Source organism: Portunus trituberculatus, chromosome 40 (assembly GCF_017591435.1).
Source record: "Portunus trituberculatus isolate SZX2019 chromosome 40, ASM1759143v1, whole genome shotgun sequence".
Lineage (NCBI taxonomy): Eukaryota > Metazoa > Arthropoda > Malacostraca > Decapoda > Portunidae > Portunus > Portunus trituberculatus.
Window position 1 is genome coordinate 24,481,972 of NC_059294.1, and position 21,780 is coordinate 24,503,751.

The window sequence follows — 21,780 nt, forward strand, 5'->3', positions numbered from 1 at the left end:
ATTAGAGAGAAAATCTATCTCTATTTACTGTCCCTGCTATAGGTTGATGTGGCTTATGTGCGTACTGATAACCAAGGTAGTAATCATGTCATGTGCGAAGTGATTCAGATAAAAAAAAAAAAGTATTAAAAAAGCAGCATCCAACTCTACTTATCGCATTCCTGTTTCTTGATCTTTGCTGATTTTGAAAGACATCAATAACAACACAGGATGCATCGAGTAGTTCAGGTCTTTCAAGTATTTCCAGTCTTAATTCCGTCTGACTCGGCAAAACAGAACAAAAAAATCAACAAGGGATATTTTTATTCGACTTAGACATGAAATTCACTGGACCTCGAAGCATCAGTACATCCGGGGCAGCTGAACGTGTCGTGACATGAATGAAGGCCTCGTAACTGCAACGCTCTCCCCTTCCTGCTTCCCTTACAGATAATGGAGATGATTTCCACCGCCTAGGTATTGATCTGTCTCCTGTGAGTGGGTGCGAGGAGGAGAAGGAAGAGAAAGGGAAGGAAGGAAAGGGAAGGGAAGGGACGGGAAGGGGCAGGGAATCTTCATCACGCGGCTGCCGGAGCTTAATCAGTCCTCCTTCACCGTAAACTCCCGCCCCCCGCGACTTATCAACGATCCACTTCCGCGAGATGGAAATCAATAAGCTGGCATCGGAAAGACCCGCCACGCACCGGGCCGAGGCAGCGCCATTTGACAACCTAACCTCTTGGCGTCTGGAGTGAGCTTAATCAGCGCGAGAGACTGACGTGCACTAATGATCCCCGCAGTCCCTCCATGCCTCCCCTTTCCTCCTTATTCCTCTCTTCCTCTCGATTCCTTCCCTCGCTGCCAGTCTCTCTCTCTCTCTCTCTCTCTCTCTCTCTCTCTCTCTCTCTCTCTCTCTCTCTCTCTTCCCTCCTCCCTTATCCACCACCTCAGTCACCCATCACACACCCTCCCGTCGGTGCCAAGTCCTTCACGCCCTCTTCAATCAGCCCTAACAAGGCTTGAGTTCAGGGCGACTTCCGGAATGAGAAACAAGCCACTTCGGGAGCTCTCTCAGTTCATCCCAAGCTTCCCTCTGACTTTGGAAACCCGGCCACTTCCATCCCGCTACTCGGCTCCTGCTTTGCCACTCCGCCGCCACAGCCTCGGAGAAGAGTTAAGTGTCTCGCTCGCTCACTCCATCAAGCTAACAGAATTTCGAGCAATAATCAACCGGCATCCTTTTCCTCTATCGAGCGTCATTCATTTTCTTTTTTCCTTCCACCTGCTGTCAGTCCGAAGAGCGACGAGGCATCGTATAAATCACCCGCCCACTCCCGTCGCCCTCATCTCGACCCTCGGTGTCACTGTGTCCTATCGTGAGACCGGGCGGCCAACATTTCAAGGCGGAATCCTCTTTTCTACACGGTCTGAGCCTCTCGGAAGGACAAGTACGTATTAGAGCGGCTTCAAAACCCCGGAAAATTGGTATCGACTCTCTTCTTTTGATGCATTTCCCGTGAGTGGCACCAGTTTGCATTTTACTCTTATACTTTGAGCACTTTGGCTGCCTCGGCTTCCCTCAAGCTTAATGAAATGGTGTAGTGCGTGTTGAGGATGTAATTTTGAAAGACACCACTGACAGCAAAAGAATGACCAGAAAAGTTCAGACCATTCAGTGTCTCTGGCTTTAATTTTGACCTAGTAAAAAACAATCGCAGAGGGACATTCAAATAGCATAAAAGTCACATTCTCATTAACAGTCAAAGGGCAAATACTGTTAAAAACCTTCCATCATTCCTCTCCTTCACGTGGGTGGGGATAAAAATGAAATGGCTGAGGTTACGATTAGAATCAAAGCGTCATTTTCCGGGCCAGCGAGTGACGTACCTGGCGTGGAGGCGCGGGTGACGGAGCTCATGGTGTGGTTGTAGGTGGCGGTGCGGGTGAGGACGGAGGTTCCTTTGTGGTTGCCCGCCTTCACCGCCACCTCGTACGTCTCACCCTCCTTCATGCCAGCGATCAGGAGCTCCGTAGAGGCTGTGTCATTCTTGTGAGCCTCGCGGTGCCCTTTGATGCGCCAGAACACGCTGCCGGAGGGAAACACAATACGTTATCAAAAGAACATAAGAGAAGCTGAAGGAAGCCAAAATCACACATAGGATCACAGGAAGAAAATCACACATAGGATCACAGGAAGAAAATGAATTATTGTTTTACCAGTGGGGTTCTGTGTTAGTCATTTGTTTCATCAGTGGATTGATGTTAGACACTATTTGATCTTTTAAATTATGAATAACACAACAAAACCTGCAACCCTGAAACTTAAACCCATTTGTCAATTTTCTCTTTTATTAAACCGTCCATTCATATCAACACATCAGAACTAATACCAAGAAGAAAACTTGCAGATCTAAAGGTAAAAATAGGAATGCAAATACTGGCTTCCCATCATCGTTGCAAATGCTGCCTCCATGTCTTGTTACAAATTCATAACCAAACTTCTATCCTTATTTCATTCCCTCCCACTCCCTCTCTCTCTCCCTTTCCCACTCTCCCTCTCCCTCTCTCTCTCTCTCTCTCTCTCTCTCTCTCTCTCTCTCTCTCTCTCCTTCCAACCAACCACTCACCGGTACAGCTCCACCGCGGCGGGGTTCTTGGCGGGAGGCTTCCATGACACAGTGGCCGAGGAGGAGCTGGTGCTGGTGATCTTGACATCCAAGGGCGGCCCCGGCAGGAACTCTGGAAGGGGTAGAAGACTGCGTTATTGACGGGTTTCGAGAACAATGATTAAGTGAAGGTTTTTGAAGTTATTTGGTGACGGGTTCGTAGAGGACAAGAAGATTGAGTTAGTGACAGGTTTAAAGACTGAGTTGTTGAAAGGTTTGTAGGAAAATATGATAGTGAAGTTTTTATGGGGGGAGGAATGTTAACACTGTGACACTGCGCTATGGGAACTGAGGAGCGTGTGGTGGATAAGACAAATTTTTAAGATGACATGGATGAATTGCTGACACTACTACTACTACAACAACTCCAAGCGCACAGGTTCGAATCCTGTTCACGGTCCAAGTGTAGGTTGGGCTTCCTCACTCGGGGCAACGGTTTCCTAGCGGGTGGGCTTTGAGATAGGAGGTACCCTTAAAAAGTACCCCTTTTAGCCCAGGAATTCTCGTGAAAAGCCCACATGCTATAAAAACAACAACAACAACAACTACTACTACTACAACTACTACTACTACTACTACTACTACTACTACTACTACTGCTTCTACTACTACATCTACTACTACTAATACAACAACTACTACTACTACTACTACTACTACTACTATATTACTATATGAGAAAGGAAAAGTTAATTGATATATCAGTACTTTGGAAAAATTACACTTATATTGCTAGTATGAAAAGAGAGAAAGCAACTCATACATAAGTACTTAAAAAACAAACAAACTGCATTTACACTACTACTATCATCACCATCACTACTACTACTACTACTACTACTACTACTATTACTAAGACAAGAGAATGGTTAACAGATACATGAACACTTAGAAAAAAAATAACGAAACCCTGACCAGCCATCTTTCTACTACAGCACCCACAAAGAGGGAAAAAAGAAGGAAAAACAAAGCATCGGTGGAAAATAACGCATGACGGAATTTGCAAGACGCGGAAAGAAAAGTTTCAACAGTGCTTAAGTGAAGGAGGCAATCTAAAATAAGAAACAGGCTTAAAAAAGGTTAAGTGTAAGAAATGTGAAGGAAATTACGAATATAACAAGGAGAGGAGCGGGAGGGAATTTCTGAGATTATGAATATGACGAGGAGGAGGAGGAGGAGGAGGAGGAAGGAGGAGGAGGACGAGGAGGAGGAGGACGATAGGAGTAAAAGGTGGAACAAAGGGATAAGAGGAGGGAGAGGGAAGGAGTGAAGGGAAGATGAAGAAGCAGATTAATAGAAGAGGAAAAGCAAGAGGACTATAATCAGGAAGATGAGAAGCGCGCACACACACACACACACACACACACACACACACACACACACACACACACACACACACACACACACACACACACACACACTTCAAGGTAGGGAAGGGAAGAGAAGGAGACGGGGCTGAGTTACCTTGCCCCTCGTTGAAGCAGGAGATGATGACAGGTGCCCAGCGCAGCTCACACAGGTGAAGGTGCGGCACGGGCTCCCCACGGCACCAGTCGAGGCACGGGCGCGGCACTTTGTTCTTACTGCAGCAGCTCCTGTGATCCGACCCATCTGTGGAAGGCAGGGCATGTGCTACTACGCTGTCTTGCTGTCTTGTACTCTTCATCTACTCTGTCCAGCACTCTATTACTCAATCACCTTCCCATAACACACCAGCACTCATTCACTTATTCACACATTCTCATATTCACTAATCTGATTCACTCGTGCACTTCGTTACTCATTCACTGGCTCATGTACTTTGTTATTCGCTCATTCATTCACTCTGATACTCATTCACTTTTCCATACACACCAGCACTCATTCACTTATTCATACATTCTCATATTCATTAACCTGACTCACTCGTGCATTTCGTTACACATTCAACGATTCATCCACTTTGTTATTCCCTTATTCATCCACTCATACTCTATAACCTATCCGTATACTTATTAATGATTACACTTAATGGTTCCATTCAGTCATGCACTCATTCACCCACTCACTACCACAGGAACATTGCCACTCGCGGCCATTGTGTTGTTCCCATGATGGAGCAGACAAACAATGTAGAGCTTAACGTTAGGCTTTTCTACTCAGATAAAAGCTACATATATATTTTTGTCAACAATTATTCTCATTATATCCACGTATTTTTCTCTCTATCCTAGCTCCTCATCCTTCTCTTTCGCTTAGCTCTTCTAACTTTCATTAATTTCTATAAAGAATACTCAAAGATTTAGCTCCCCCCCGGCCTTCTCTCCCTCCTCTCTCGGTCGCTATTAACCTTTCCTAATCTTTTTCTTCTACCTCTACGCTACATCTGTCTTTTCCTTTTTGTTTCCCTCGTAACACTTAATCTACACTCTTCCTTTTACGTCCCTTATCTCCTCTACACCACTTTCGTCTCCTGTCATTGCTAAAACTTCACCCTTCCATTACCATCAACCTCTTTTCCCTCTCCTATCTCTGTACACCATGTTTATTGTTTACCTTCTTCAACCGCTTCTACCTTCTATCTACCACAATTATCTCGCTTTATTTTCACTCCTATTTGGTCTGCGACGCCACAAGACACGGTAGGTGAAGGGAGGTTGGGAAGAAGAGGGGGAGAGGAGGCAGTCCTTGCCTAATGGTGCGGCCAGTGCTTGCAAACAGGACGCTTCAAGGGGACTCATCGTCATCACATTCCAGGCGTGAATCTCCTCTTCGGTAATTATACGAGTGTGTGATCTTCAATTAGAGAGAGAGAGAGAGAGAGAGAGAGAGAGAGAGAGAGAGAGAGAGAGAGAGAGAGAGAGAGAGAGAGAGAGAGAGAGAGAGAGAGGATGTGCTATGTATATATGTGGCCTGAATCCCTCTTTAATATTTTGCCCCTTTTCAAAATATAGCACTGGATCCTTTTAAAAGCTGGTATTTTTAGGAGTTGATCACCTTAAGCCTAACCGGATAGGCAACACAGACACACAAACACAGAAAACGAACGTTGCACAATTAAACGCGACGAATTGAAACGAAAACATAAGATACTTTGTGTGTGTGTGTGTGTTACGAAATGCTCAGTCACTTTATAGATTAATGTTTTGGTGTGTGTGTGTGTGTGTGTGTGTGTGTGTGTGTGTGTGTGTGTGTGTGTGTGTGTGTTCACCAATTAATTGCCATGTGATTACTTAATTGATTAACTTGTTTACTGTCTGATTGACTATTCAAATGACTGACTGACTGGCGGACTGACTAATGACTGGCTGAATGAGAGATAGATTGGATGACTATTTAATTGATTGACCGACTGACTAACTGACTGACTGACACTCCTAAATGACAAACTGAGTGATTGGAAGTTCACATTCAACAGTTGGTTGGATCGAGAGCTTTTCCTTTAACGCTTAGAATTTTATCATATGTGAGAGAGAGAGAGAGAGAGAGAGAGAGAGAGAGAGAGAGAGAGAGAGAGAGAGAGAGAGAGAGAGAGAAACGACAAAGAGCATACAATAAAAATGATAGAACAAGTTTCCTTTTAAAACCAGAAGCACATCGTTATTATTTCAAAGTTTAACTCTCTCTCTCTCTCTCTCTCTCTTCCTTACCTGCAGCACACTTCATCAGCTTTGCGAAGTCTGGGATACACTCTTCCTTGTTCATCACACTCTCGAAGTTGAGCTCGTCGAAGGCACACGCTTCCATGCAGGTGTCTGTCACGTTGCTCTCCACGCAGCACTCCGTCACGTCCACCTGCAGCTTGACTGGTTGGGTGAGCTCTACCTGAGAACATACAAAGCAGCAACGAGAAATGCATGAGTGAATGAGTGAGAGAGGGAGAGAACGGAGAGGAAGTGATGGGTATATGTTGAGGGTTTGTGAGTTCGTGATCTTTCCTAGTTTATTCGTGAGGTTTATGAGTAAAAAAGAGCTTAACTGGTTGATAATTGGCTGCTGGTTGATGGTTATTATTTATATATGTGGTGAGTTTTGTGAGTTGTTAGCAGGGATTGGACGGTACAAATGAGTGACTCGTCATTGGTGAATATGGCGTAAATTTGTGAGTTCAGGATTTTTTCATAGTATATTGGAGGGAATTAAAAGATATAACTGACTGATAGATGACATGATTGGTGAAAAATATAAGCATCAAGTCCTGTGAAGAAAAATGGCAAAAACGATTTCGAAAATGTATGTAGAATAACAACATAAAATATTAATAAAAACATTATGAATTGTATAAACAATACAAAAGACGAAACAAGGAATATGATATAAGGAAAAAGGGCGAAGCAGATGAAAAAATCTACCTATATTCTAACTAAGTGTTACCAAAGAATAATGATGTAAGAAAGAATACAATGCTAATTAGTCTCTTTGAAATCTAGTGAGCATGTAACACACACACACACACACACACACACACACACACACACACACACACACACACACACACACACACACACACACACACACACACACACACACACACACACACACACACACACACACACACACAGAGGAGTGCATGTATAATTTTTTAATTCCATTGTAAAAGGACGGAGGAGGGCGGTGAACCTCAGGATGAGAGAGAGAGAGAGAGAGAGAGAGAGAGAGAGAGAGAGAGAGAGAGAGAGAGAGAGAGAGAGAGAGAGAGAGAGAGAGAGAGAGAGAGAGAGAGAGAGAGAGAGAGAGAGAGAGAGAGAGAGAGAGAGAGAGAGAGAGAGAGAGAGAGAGAGAGAGAGAGAGAGAGAGAGAGAGAGAGAGAGAGAGAGAGAGAGAGAGAGAGAGAGAGAGAGAGAGAGAGAGAGAGAGAGAGAGAGAGAGAGAGAGAGAGAGAGAGAGAGAGAGAGAGAGAGAGAGAGAGAGAGAGAGAGAGAGAGAGAGAGAGAGAGAGAGAGAGAGAGAGAGAGAGAGAGAGAGAGAGAGAGAGAGAGAGAGAGAGAGAGAGAGAGAGAGAGAGAGAGAGAGAGAGAGAGAGAGAGAGAGAGAGAGAGAGAGAGAGACATAACAGGGACAGAAATAACACACAATCCCTCTTAATCCGCCACAAGGCCACGGAATTATATATATAAAAAAAAAAAAAGTGAAAATAAAACAAGAAAATGCAATAAAAAAGCGCTGCCATTACACAGTTCCTACCAACGTCCTCAACGACAAATTTATCGTTATTTGATTTTTGTGCTTCTGAAATGCTAATTGAGTCGACAGCCACTCTATACTTGGTGTTTGAACCTTTTCTCGTCTTTCATCTCGTGCAATTATTCGTTCGTCTCTCATTCCTCGTTGTCGTTCTATTTGCAAATGACTTTTTTTTTTTTTTTTACTCGTGATTATGAACTCCAGATTTCTAAATAACAAGTTTAATTTCGATTGTTCATATTCTAACATCACGGATAGGAGTTTAAACCTTTTACATTTTTATATATCAAGCTTGATCTCAATTAATCATCCCTCTAGATCATACATTTAACTTCAGTGATTTACATTTCTAATAATTTGTTTCACCTGACTCCTATTTTTTGAGAATTTTTAAAACTTTAATCACCTTCAGTTTTTTATTGGTCTTACTTTTTTATTTATTTTTTTTATCTATATTCGTGACTGCTGCACTGCGGGAGTTCTCTTAAAAGCAAACGATACATCAGCTGGTACTTTCACCCAGCGGAAGCACAGAGACGCGGGCTTTTAGTATTAATGAAAGGTACATACGCTCACAAATGAACGCCTCCTAACACAACACACAAACACCAGAACTAGCGCCCATTTCCAAGGTAACAGTGCAGAAACATTCACATGAGAAACATTCACACCCGATTAAAAAAAAAAAAAAAAAAATGGAAAAATGCAAAAGAAAATATTTTTAAACAGATGAAAACCAGGCGCTCCCCCCCCCTAAAAAAAAAAAAAAAAGAATAAACAAAATGTGGCCATCAATTTAAGGGTAACATTCAGACTACTAATACGAAGGACAAGGAAATTAGGCAACAGTAAGTGAGAGAGTAAAGGAAGCAAATTCATCGATACAATCTTGGCCAATAATCGGATAACATGCATCACTCCCTTGCTCTGTTTATTTTCAGATTTTCCATGCAGATTATCACAAGACACAGAGGATGCAAGACTGAAGGGAACACAGAGACCACAGTGAAAGAAGTGTCGAGAGTTACACGACTTCTGACTCCTGTTTCACATACACTACACACTTTTTGAGGAGGTAAGCTGTGTCAAAAGGGGAGAAAGGAGATGAAAAACAGCTTAAGAGAGAGAGAGAAAAGGGAGAACTGATATTGTGACGCCGAGGAGGAACAAAAAAATAAGCAGGAAAAAAGACGATTAAAAGAGGAGGAGAAGAGAGGAAGAGGAATGTCATGAGGAGGGAAAGAATGAATAGAAGGTGAGAAATATGGAGAGGTTGACTTGCGTGTAGAGGAACAAAATAAGAAAATAGTAAAAAAGTATGCATAAAATAGTAAAATATGAGAGAGAGAGAGAGAGAGAGAGAGAGAGAGAGAGAGAGAGAGAGAGAGAGAGAAATTAAATGACTGTGGAAAGGAAGGAAAAAATCAAGGAAATGCAGTTTAAGAATTAATGAAAGATAAAAGAAAAGGAAACCTGGAGGGAAAAGCGAGGCTGACTTTATCTCGGGAAGAAAAAAAAAAGTAAGAAAAGAAAGAAAAAGACGCTACATTGGATCACCTTCTCGCTCAGAAAGAAAAAAGGAAAAGAATGAGAAAGAGAAAAGAAAAAAAACTTACTCCTACTGAATGAAAGAGAAAGAAGAAAAGAAAGAGAAAAAGAAAGAAAAACTGGAAACGAGAATATCATTTTTTTTATTCATCATATCCGTCTGTCTGTCTGTCTGCCTGTCTGGAGGAGGAGGAGGAGGAGGAGGAGGAAAGAAAAAAAAAAAAAAGAGAGAGAGAGAGAGAGAGAGAGAGAGAGAGAGAGAGAGAGAGAGAGAGAGAGAGAGAGAGAGAGAGAGAGAGAGAGAGAGAATCCAAATAAATTATTAAAACTCCACAAAAAAAAAAATGGTGTGTGTGTGTGTGTGTGTGTGTGTGTGTGTTGCAGGGCCAGTAATCACCTTGACAACGCGGGTGGAGAGACCGAAGGCGTTGCGGGCGTGGCAGTAGTAGGAGTGGGAATCATTGAGCGTGACTTTCTTGATCTTGAGCTGCATACGGAAGCTTCCCTCCACCTGCGGAAGGAAATAAAAATACAAATAAATAAATAAATAAATGATAAAATAAATACATAAAAATAATCACGCAAATAAATAAATAAATAGAGGATAAATATACCGGATCTATCTATACACACGAATAAGTAGGCAAGCAAATAGATACAAAGCCTGATGAAAAGAACGTACGTATGACTGTATAAATGAAGGAGAGAATAAATTACGTAATAAATAAATGAAATAAGTAATCGAAGAAAATGAATAAAAGAATGTATAAATTGAAATGATTAATGATACAGTAAAGGAAGGAGTGAACGAATGAATAAGTCAGAAAGATGAATAAGTAGATCAATATATACAAAACATAAAACGTTAGTGAATAATACTTTAGACTACATCCAGAGAGAGAGAGAGAGAGAGAGAGAGAGAGAGAGAGAGAGAGAGAGAGAGAGAGAGAGAGAGAGAGAGAGGATATTATTAGTGCTTATTCTGTGTTGCAGTTATTGAGTGCGGGATATTACGCTTCGATGACTCAATATAGAAGTGTTGTGAGAGTTGCATCTGCCAGCTTATTCCTTCGTATCTGTGAATTTGAGTCTTCTATTAATCTATCTATCTATCGATCTGTCTGTCTGTCTGTCTGTCTGTTAATCTATTTTTCCGTCTATCTTTTCTTTCGTCATCCTGTCTATTTTTTTTCTATAACTGTCTTTTCATCTTTATGTGTTTGTATGCCTGTTTATTTGTCTGTGTGGATACTTATCTAAAGTGACAGCGCGCTCAAACACAAACACACAAACACACACACACACACACACACACACACACACACACACACACACACACACACACACACATAACACACACACACACACACATCACTAGTCACCTATTTATCTAAAGAATTCGTAATCAATCTGATGAAATTAATTATCATAGAATAGACGGACATCTTCCTCACTCTCTCTCTCTCTCTCTCTCTCTCTCTCTGTTGCTTCAACATTGCATTAAGCGTCGCAAAAATCGAGGTTCTCATAACAAAATATCGTGCTTGGTAATCTTGCATCAGCACCACCACTCCTATCTCTCTCTCTCTCTCTCTCTCAAAAAAAAAAAAAAAAAAAAAAAAAAAAAACAAGGTTCTCATTACAAAAAAAATCGTCTAGCGTAATCTTGGAGCAGCACCTCTCTCTCTTCTCTCTCTCTGTCTCTCTCTCTCTCTCTCTCTCTCTCTCTCTCTCTCTCTCTCTCTCTCTCTCTCTCTCTCTCTCTCTCTCTCTCTCTCTCTCTCTCTCTCTCTCTCTCTCTCTCTCTCTCTCTCTCTCTCTCAGACGTCCGAGTTAATTATAAATATTCCATTACAAACTTCAGTGAGGATTGCAAGACCTGGAAAGTTACCCAGATTTGTTGAAAAATTAAGAAGTCCCAATCTTAGGTAAGGACACGGCTGAGTACACTGGTTCTATCCATGTCTGTCTGTATGTTTGTGTCTCTCTCTCTCTCTCTCTCTCTCTCTCTCTCTCTTTACTTTCTTAGTAGTCCTATGTCAGGTCACTTCTTGAGCACCGCTGTGGCCTATGTTTCTATGTAACTGTAACTCTCTAACCAAAGACATCTCTAAACTTTTCATAGCTTCACAGCCTCAATCTTGACCAAACTGCATAGAATAGGTGAAGTTAGATTCCGTTTAGCAATTCTTGTCACTAGCGTAGCATTTGCACGAGTCATATCCTGTAACACCCATGGCCAAACCTCCACTACATTCAAAAAGAGCCCAGTTGACGTTATATAGGCTTTTAGGTGTGTTTTTACTGTTTTACTAAAAGACTAACATGATTTTTTACAATGTTAATACTTGAAACACCCTTGAGAACGCTGCTAATCATATCTAAGGCCTTTGAAAATAGTCAAGGTGAGAGAGTAATGCCTTTCTGAATACTCAATTGAAGCGAGAAGGACCGATATGGGAGTACCTTCCAATCCAGCGCGCAGAGGACCAACACTCGGGTTTAATACCGGCAAGCAGCGGGACAGATACACTCCAATATTAATCCAATGTTGAGTTCGTGTGAAAACCCTTCCAGATATAGATGTGTAGCGCCTCCTCCGGCTCCCCCTCACTCTGCTCTCAATTTCCAGTATTCCCGGTCTCCATTCCGCAACGTTCCTCCACTTGTATAATTTCACGCCATGCAGAAGTTAACCTCTCACCTTTGACTAGATATGTGGATGTGGCTTTCCTTAAAAATAACCTTTGGAAACTATTCTATTCTCTTTCTCCTTTCCAGGATTCACAAACACAGTGGTACACGGATGACAAACACACACGCACACACGGTAAAGTAGTCATGTCTTCATTGTTTCCTTGCGTGTTTGTAGCTTAGTTTTTTTTTCTTTTATCTTCTTTTTTCGCTACTTGGTATTCAGTTTGTACGCGGTAATGAGCCAAGGAAGTCTCTCTCTCTCTCTCTCTCTCTCTCTCTCTCTCTCTCTCTTCCCGAATCCATGCTTTTTGTGTGAAATGTGTGTAAATCGTGCGTTGCTTTCTTTGCGTCAGGTAACAAAAATTCATACCTTTCTTTTTTGTGCGTTTGTCTGACTCTCAGCAAGAACACGCGTCCCTCAAGAAAAGAAAGAGAGAGAGAAAAAAAAAAGCAGGAGGAAAAGAGACAAAAAAAAATATTGTTGGGAGATTTCGGCTGATCTTTTTTTGTACCATTTTTCTTCCCTCTCCAAGTCTTTTTTTTCTTTCCTCTCCTCCTCCTCCTCTATATCCTTCATCTTATAATTTTTTTTCTCCCAACGTTTTCGTCCTTTTTGTCCTCCTTCTCTTCCTCCTACCGTCTTATCCTTTTCCTCATTATCGCTCTCCTTATTTTCTACATCCCGCTCTTCCCTCTACTTTTCTCGTTTCTTTCCTGCTGTTCTCATCTTGCCCTTCTCCTCTTCCACCTCCTCCATCTTTTTTTTTATTTTCTTCTTTTTCATCTTCCATTTACCCCGTCCTGCAGCAGCACTGCGCCACACCACGAGAACCACAGTCAAACAGTATCTTTCAGAGCAGCATGAAATAATTAGAAAAAAGGGGTTAATTCTTTCCTGGGTATTCAGCGAATCTCTCTCTCTCTCTCTCTCTCTCTCTCTCTCTCTCTCTCTCGCGGCTTGGACAAGGGCAGCGGCGAGGGAGAAGAAGGATTTTCCATTTTTTGATTGCATCGGAGAACTCACTAAAAATTTCTTGCCACTGTTGTCCCTCTCTCTATAGCACACGTCCCCGCTCCCCGCCCCGCTGCCAGCCCGGCTCCCTTTCGTCCAGCGGTAAAAGACCTCGTAATTTTGGCATCTTTTCTAAAAGGGAGAGACGCTTCGCATACTCTTATTTACAGTGCTCGTTGTTGCCTGTACTTTATGGTCGGTCTCATGTTTCAAGAGTCAAGATACGGTTATTTTCTTTATTTTTCCATCTTTTTTCTCTCCCTCTCCGTAAAGCTCTCGAGGAAAATAGCTTTTAAAGTACAAAAGAACCCCCACTTTTTTTTCTCTTTCTCTTGTCTTCTTCGTGGTGTATTTACTTTTATAATTTGATGCCTTTCAATAATGGTGTCTTTGTGGCCCGAGTGTCTGTCTGTCTGTCTGTCTGCGTGTGTGTGTGTGTGTGTGTGTGTGTGTGTGTGTGTGTGTGTGTGTGTGTCAGTGTGTTTGTCATTAGCGTCTCTCTCTCTCTCTCTCTCTCTCTCTCTCTCTCTCTGAAATAGTTTTATTAGCTGCTTTATTTACTTCGTTGTAGTTATAATTTGATGCCGTCAGATAGTGGGGTCTTTGCTCCCACTCCCACTCCCACACACACACTCTCTCTCTGTCTCTGTCTCTCTCTATCTCTCTCTGTCTCTCTCTCTCTCTCTCTCTCTCTCTCTCTCTCTCTCTCTCTCTCTCTCTCTCTCTCTCTCTCTCTCCAGCTCGCATGTGTCTCTCTTTTACCTCGCACACAATGACGCTATACTTGACATATTTTACTTGGTCTCGAGGCACCACTAGAGGCACGCTGCGCAAAAATGCATATTCTCCTTTGCTTCATAAGAGAGAGAGAGAGAGAGAGAGAGAGAGAGAGAGAGAGAGAGAGAGAGAGAGAGAGAGAGGGAGGAAAAAATGTTGTGGCCACAGAAAACGGAATAATGTTTGGGTTAAAAAAAATAATAGAAAAAAAAAATGTGCTCTATGAATTCAATGACAACAACGTACTGTATAATTATTTTCCCTCGCTTCTTTTCACAATTACAACAAAGGAATGAGTGAAAACAAATGGAAAAGAGAGAAAAAAAGAGAAAATGAAAACACACACGCGCGCACACTCGCAGTAGTTCAAATTTTAAAGATGATAGAAAATCTTTGAAAAAAAGGAGAGATAAATAGGTAGTAAAAGAGAAAGAGAGAGAAAGAAAAAAAAAAACACACAGGAGGGAAACTTTTATGCATTCGAGTCACGGAGAGAAAAAGAAAATACGAACGAACTCTGCACTCTCTATTCCCTTTTCTTTTTCCCCCCTTTTTCCCGACCCTTGTGCCTCTCCCTCCCTAGAGTGCGTTAGGGTGCTTATTTTTGCCTGACGACGTCCTGGGCGGGGTTACGGCGCTGGGTCGCGGCACGGCTGACCACCATCACCCCTCGTGTGACCTCTGCCCTCTTCGCCACCCTCTGTTTGTTGTCCGCTGATGGTGTGGACACAGGAGATTCCCCCGCCCCCCTCTCCTCCTCCTCCCTGACCCTCTGATCCCGACCCTTTCTCCTCCTCCTCCTCCTCCTCTTCTCCTACCTCTCCACCATCGCCCGCCTCAATCAATATCAACCAACGTTTGTGTGGTAAAAATGTGTGTGTGTGTGTGTGTGTGTGTGTGTGTGTGTGTGTGTGTGTGTGTGTGTGTTTTTCTTCTCATGAATACGTGCACATGACTAATTCTCTCTTGAATCATGTGGATGGACACACACACACACACACACACACACACACACACACACACACACACACACACACACACAATTACGCAAGGATGCATTTTTCACCCGGAGCTGCAAACACACTCCATGCTGAGGCAAAACAACAAAAGTGCCAATCTAATTAAAGAAACACAAGTCACACAAAAGAACCGGACACAAAAATGTTTAAGATGTAATTTCCTTTTGTTTCCTCCTCCCCGGCTTAGTCTTGTAAATTTCCTCATACTCATCTTTTTCCTTTTCAAGTGCTGTCCCTTACTTCGTTGTTCTTTTTCCCTTCTTGGCAAAGTAAGTTTTCCCTCCACCATGCAGTAAAAAGGTGGTGGTTTATTTCTGCCGTTTGAGTAAAATTTTCTCTCCTCGCACAGCTTGTTTGTTTTCCTTCTCGCAGCTCCAAGTGACTGTTTTCTCTCTTATATCATCGCTTTTCTCCTTTATGATGTTTTCTTTTTCCTAGTGTTCTCTACTTGTAGTTTTCTCTAAGTTGCAATTTTCTTACTAAAAGTTTTGTTTCCGTCTGGTTTCCCTTTTCTCCTTTTAAACTTTCAATGGCCCCTTTGTTTAAAATTTCCCTTGTTAAGTTTTCATTTTCTCCTCCTTCAGTCATAATCTGCCTCATCTAGTTTTCATTTTTTTCCTTCTTAGTTGGTCATTGTCTCCGTAAGTTTTCATTTTCCCCGAAGTTTCATTTTCTACTTCAAGTTTTCATTGACTCCTTAAGTTCATTTGTCTCTCTTTTAGCTATATATTTTTCCATTCATTTTGCATGGACTCCCTCATGTTTCCTTTTCCTTTATAAGTTGTAGTTTTCGTATATTTACAATAAGGTCTACTAGTATTTGTTGTCTACTTTACGCTGTTGTGTTATCCTTCAAAGCAGTGTAATTTTTCTTGGCCTCTTTATAGGTCACAATCTATCTCTTGCGTTTTAAGATGTTGGAGTCACCTTTCCTTTCCGTCCACAAGTTATAATTTTTTCCCATAAGGTACCAAGTTGCCGTTTCTTTCCTCCGCGTCCTCCTGTCATCGTCCTCCCCTGTGCGGCTTCAGAAAGGTGTCATTGACGTAACATCTGTCTTCATCTCCCTGTGTTTACCTCTCTAAGGCGCCATATTGCCTCGTTACAGCGGCGTCATTATATCAATCAGCCAATCAATTACTTCCTGTTTCTCCACGTTATTCTCTTCATTTTTTTTTAGAATGTTTTATCTATCATCTATTTGTCCATATAGGTCGTGATGGATCAGCTGATTAATGCAAACTTTTTCCTTTTATCGTTATCTTTTATCCTGTTATTTCCTGCGGCCAGTCTTTATGTTACAGATAAGCAGTTCCTTTTTTTTTCTATTTAAGCTTTGCATGCATTTTTTTTTCATAGTCATTGTTCTTTTGTTTTTCCTACACTGTTTAACTTTATATACAAGCGCTTATTTTCTCTTCATTCCTTTCCCTTTTCTCCTTTTGTTTTACCAGCACTTCCATCTCATTCTTTGTCCGACACACATTTCTCTTCCTTCCTCCACCTGATATTCTTCCGTGTCTTTGTCTGACCTCAGATTCCCTTTCCTTCCTTATCTTTTACCAGACAGAACTTTTTATTTTTCACCCACACACGAATATATATATAATCTCCAGCATTGTTTTATTTTACCTCCTTTTTTACTCTTCCTTTGTTTCCCGCCTGTTCTCTCACAAAGCCAAAACCTCCCATGCCACTCTTGTTTTGTCTGTCCTCGTCCATACTGAGGAAGAGAATTAAAACTATTTCTGTGACCTTCCCTTTCCTCTGGTTATGGATTCTCCTCACATTGCAGACTCCTATTACACGATATATGATTTTTCTCATAATCCTCGTAAACTTCTGGTCTGTAATTGCACTGGTGGGGCTTACGGTTCCTGGCTCTCTTTCCTTGTGTGGCCCGCAATACTTTCATCTCTCCTTCACCGCGATATGCAAGATTACCTCACTAAAATAAAAAAACAAAGAAAACATTGCAAGTATCGACAAGAAAGAGGAAAAGAAGTGGTTGTAGGAGAGAACGGAGGTGGAATTGAGTATATTTTGTAGTAGTATTAAGAAAGCAAAATGGTTAGGAGTGGTTTGTGATTAAGGGAAGGAATTGTTAAGCATTTTGAGCTTCCATTCAAATAATTATCAAAACCACTGAAATAATTAGTTGGGTTCTCTTTGATGTCTTTCGTATCGACTATACAGAATCTGTGTTAAACTACACTAATATGAAAATAGGAAAAAGTATAAGGGAAAACAGGGAAACTGCAATAAGCCGTCAGACCCGCACGTGGCAATCCTTGTATCAGAAAACACAAAATTAAAAGAAAAACTACGTAGAGCCTCCCAGAGTGACACTGAATACACGTCTTTCATACCGATTACGCAGAATTTAGTGCTAAACTACCACTCGATCATGAAAACACTCTTGACAACTGCCCACCATAGCCTATCAAATCCAGTCAAGGAGGGAGGCGGAAGTGTTCAAGAATACCTCACAGGGGAAGATGCGGCGGAGTGCAGTGGACGAAATGAAAAAAGATGTATGCATTGGTAGATTTTTTCATGTGCTGTGGGACTCTTGAGGCAGCCACCAGGACCCTCGACACTCAACAAGGAAACATTTACATCGACGAGAGCCTTTGTTCCTGACTGATGGCGTGTGTAGCGTGTTTTTCCCTCGCCTCGCAGCGCAGTCAGGTTTGAGAACGAAAATCGAGATGTCACGTTGCGTTTTCTCTCTTTCTCTGTCTCTTGTTCCTATTGTACGAAACTATTAATATCCTGTCCAGACTCTCTCTCTCTCTCTCTCTCTCTCTCTCTCTCTCTCTCTCTCTCTCTCTCTCTCGTTCCCTCACAAACAGGAGTTGATTAATGAAGAACAATACGCGATGTTTTCAGGATTCAGGAAACTTAAGACGGTTCATTATATGCACGGTGGAAACTGACACAGGAGAGGGAGGAAAGGAGGAAGGGAGGAGGTAACAAGGATGAGAAAGAGGAAAGGAAGAAAGTGTAAAAAGGAAAGGAAGGAAGGTGAAAAGAGGAAGGGTTAAGAAGAAAAAAAAGATAAGTAGATCTACGGAAAAGGTTACGAGACAAGGAAGATGAGAGGATGGGAGAGGGGAGGGAGATGAGAGGGAAGGAAAGCAGGGAGTGGTGAGGGAAGATGGAGTGAGGAGGAGAGATGACACGCTGATGCCAAGGTAAAAACAAGAGAGAGAGAGAGAGAGAGAGAGAGAGAGAGAGATTAATTAACGCAGATCAAGGAAAAAAAAGAAAGAATAAGAGTAAAGTAAAAGAGAATTCGGAAAATACACATACAATCGGAAATAGAAGATGCACCACAGATTCTCCATAAATTCATTAGGTTATTTTTCGTACTCCACCTCATCGTTAACATTTTTCTCATCCTCGGCCACGTGAACGACACAAACACGCGCTATTTGACCTCAGAACTGACCGCCCCCACAAAAAAAAAAAAAAAAAATAAATCAATCAATAAAAAAAAACGAAACGAAAGGCAAGAAATGGACAGTAAAGCAAAAAAAAAAAAAAACACGAATTCTTAAAAAAAAAAAAACTAAAAATATTGAAGAATGAACGAATGAGAAAAAAAGAACGATGTCTACAAAAAAAAGTCAACAAAAAAAGAGTACGATAATTGCCAAACCAGACGAACAAAACTGCAAACAAGCCCTGGGAACTTCATAGAATTGCACTCACTCGCCCTGACACACATGAACAGCACCGAAACCCACCAAATAAAGCATCGGCCAGAGTTTTAACGAAGACACAAATGAAGACAATAAACAGAAACAATAGCTAATTAAACACCATCCCCCCCCTCTCTCTACTCCTCACGTGAACAGGTGTGTGTGTGTGTGTGTGTGTGTCGAGGGACCCGACAGGAAGCAAGTATTTCATCTGCATTAATTTTGTGACGACGACCAAAGCCAGCTTGGAATTATTTCTTGTAAAAGATGGAAGTTATCTTGAGAGAGAGAGAGAGAGAGAGAGAGAGAGAGAGAGAGAGAGAGAGAGAGAGAGAGAGAGAGAGAGAGAGAGAGAGAGAGAGAGAGAGAGAGAGAGAGAGAGAGAGAGAGAGAGAGAGAGAGAGAGAGAGAGAGAGAGAGAGAGAGAGAGAGAGAGAGAGAGAGAGAGAGAGAGAGAGAGAGAGAGAGAGAGAGAGAGAGAGAGAGAGAGAGAGAGAGAGAGAGAGAGAGACGCAAAACCAAGCCAGACCACAACACACTAAGAAACTTTCCAGAGAGCGAAACAGAAAAAAATACACAAGCTCCCCTCAAAACAAGCCACTCATCGATAAAAAGAAAACGGGAAGAGAAAACGAGAAGAGAAGAGAACCCACCACAACTTACTATAGAGCCCCTAACAGTCCGCACCAGGAAGAGTAGCTGAAGACTTTGAGAACTCCATCTACTGCATCAACTAAGTAAGACTCCACCCTATACCACTCTAGCCACCCCCTCCTCCGCCCACATTCCCCCAAAAGGTAGGCTGGACAGGTCATTAGTTCACGTAAGGAAGGTGAGACAGGTGCGACGTGATGAATGTTTACGAGTGTTATTAATGAGGAGGAGGAGGAGGAGGAGGAGGAGGAGGAGGAGGAGGAGGAGGAGGAGGAGGAGGAGAGTTAGAAGAATTGTTGAGTGTTGTGTGGTGAGGGAGGCTAGGCAAGGTGAGAGAAGGGGAAGGGAAGGGGGAAGAGGAGGGCAAGAGGTACATAGCCGTTGTAATTCATGGCGAGGATATGATGTGTCGCAGAGAATAGGAGGAGGAGGAGGAGGAGGAGGAGGAGGAGGAGGAGGAGGAGGAGGAGGAGGAGGAGGAGGAGGAGGAGGAGGAGGAGGAGGAGAAATGTAGTATTGTGGTGTATCCGATGAAGACTTGTTGGGGGAAAGACGAAATAAATCACTAGCAGGAATGAATATACGACTCGAGAGAGAGAGAGAGAGAGAGAGAGAGAGAGAGAGAGAGAGAGAGAGAGAGAGAGAGAGAGAGAGAGAGAGAGAGAGAGAGAGAGAGAGAGAGAGAGAGAGAGAGAGAGAAATATCCTGCCTTCTTTCTGTTTTCTTACTCCTTTTTTCGTCTCTCCCTCTTTCAATCTCGTTATCAATTTCAGGGAAGGGAAAGGTGAGTGGGAGGGGACAACAAAGACCCTGAGTGAAAGCCCTGCGCCGGTGACGCGAGGGGAGGCAGGACAACGCTGCGAGTGTGTCACAGTTACAGAAAACGAACACTAGGTTGATTACAAATTGCAACTTTCACCAGCCTGCTCCAATGTGCTTCTGCGGGATTACACTGAGTGATCGAGCAGAAGTCAGTGCGTCTGGGAAACAAGTGAGACAGAAGAGAGGCAGAGAAAGACAAGAAAGAGCTGGGAAACTCCTGGAACGACTGCGATGTTACGATAGCTGGAATGAGGCGCGTCGTAAATGTCATGTGTATAGATAACAGAGACGAGACCGGGCAGCAGCGAAATTCTGTAATTGGGTGACGTGCGGGGTCTTGAGGGCAGAGAAGGGCGAGGAGCGAGAGGCGAGAGGGACCCATGGTAGTGTTTACAGGCATGCCACTCTGATGGGTGGCCGGTGTAGAGGTATCTTTCGAAGAATTAAAAAAAGGAGAAAAAGATATAAAGGGTGCGAAGCTGAAGTGCTGTTACGTACCTGATTGGTCTCAGTCTTGATGGCGTAGTTGCCACCGTGGATGACCGGCACCCTGCCCTCGGGGTCCTGCCACCACACCAGGGACGGCTCGGGCCACGCATCTACGCCGCACTCCAGCGTGGCAGACGTGCCTTCCGGGACGGGCACCCTCTCCCTCGCCTTGATGCGGGGCCGACCTGGAAAAAGGGTGATGGAATTGGATGAGATGATTGTCTTCCAGTATCTCCAGACTATGTAAAAATATCCACAATAGTCATATTGATAACAAAGTAAGCGTGTGAGCTGACAATTCCACGTTGCCGGCACCAGTGTGTGGCGTGAGGCCCAGACAGCCGTGCAGTACTCACGGGAGATGGTGATGGTGCGGGAGGCCTGCATGGGCGTGCCGTACCCGTTGTCAGCATAACAAGAGATCTCCCGCATGTCCCTGGTCACGTTCTGCACTACCGTCACCATGTGGCGCGTCTCATCCTGTAAATAACTACAGCGTGAGACAAACTAGGGCACCGCCTCGCCGCCGCCGCCGCCGCCACCAGGCAGGCTCGCCGCGGAAGTGTAAGTACTGGCCATCATCATGCGTCTTCTCATTATTGTGAAAAATTACATTAACTTGAAACAAACAAATATTAAGCAATTTACTTTCTTACATACTATTATAAAAAGCTAATTAAACAGGAGAGACATCCTATAATTTTTCATAGCTTGCCAGCATGCCTCCCATCACCCTGCCGCCCTGCCAGCCTGTCTGCTTCCATGCCACCCTGCACTCTATCTGTCTCCCTCCTTCATTCAAGCTCCCTTCAGCAGATCCCGGCGCCCCTCTTGAAGGCTGGCCTGTGCCGGAGCGACCTGCTCTTTACGTACCACTTAATCTCACTGTGTACCCACTTCCATCCTCACTAAGATAAACACCGCGAGTGAGTGGCGGTTCCTCAGACGGAGCCCCTTCCCTCCTGCCACCCTCCTTCATCCATTCTTCCCTCCCTCCTGCCCCGCTGCTTCTCAAGGCCTCGGCCAGCACGCTTCCTCATCTGTATGCCTCAACCTGACTGTCGCTACTCTGTGTGGCGCAGAGAGAGAGAGAGAGAGAGAGAGAGAGAGAGAGAGAGAGAGAGAGAGAGAGAGAGAGAGAGAGAGAGAGAGAGAGAGAGAGAGAGAGAGAGAGAGAGAGAGAGAGAGAGAGAGAGAGAGAGAGAGAGAGAGAGAGAATAACTAAACATAATAACAAATGCCAGCAA

At 43.1% G+C, this 21,780-nt stretch overlaps 1 protein-coding gene across 1 annotated transcript in view; it reads right to left on the reverse strand.

Annotated features, from left to right (window-relative positions):
• LOC123516064 (Ig-like and fibronectin type-III domain-containing protein 1) overlaps nucleotides 1–21,780 on the reverse strand; it is a 402,917-nt gene that overhangs the window by 5,830 nt on the left and 375,307 nt on the right. The window contains 7 exon segments of the mRNA XM_045275103.1: nucleotides 1,867–2,066; nucleotides 2,607–2,718; nucleotides 4,110–4,256; nucleotides 6,275–6,449; nucleotides 9,754–9,867; nucleotides 20,543–20,718; nucleotides 20,890–21,013. Of these exon segments, the coding sequence (XP_045131038.1) occupies nucleotides 1,867–2,066; nucleotides 2,607–2,718; nucleotides 4,110–4,256; nucleotides 6,275–6,449; nucleotides 9,754–9,867; nucleotides 20,543–20,718; nucleotides 20,890–21,013 (1,048 nt within the window).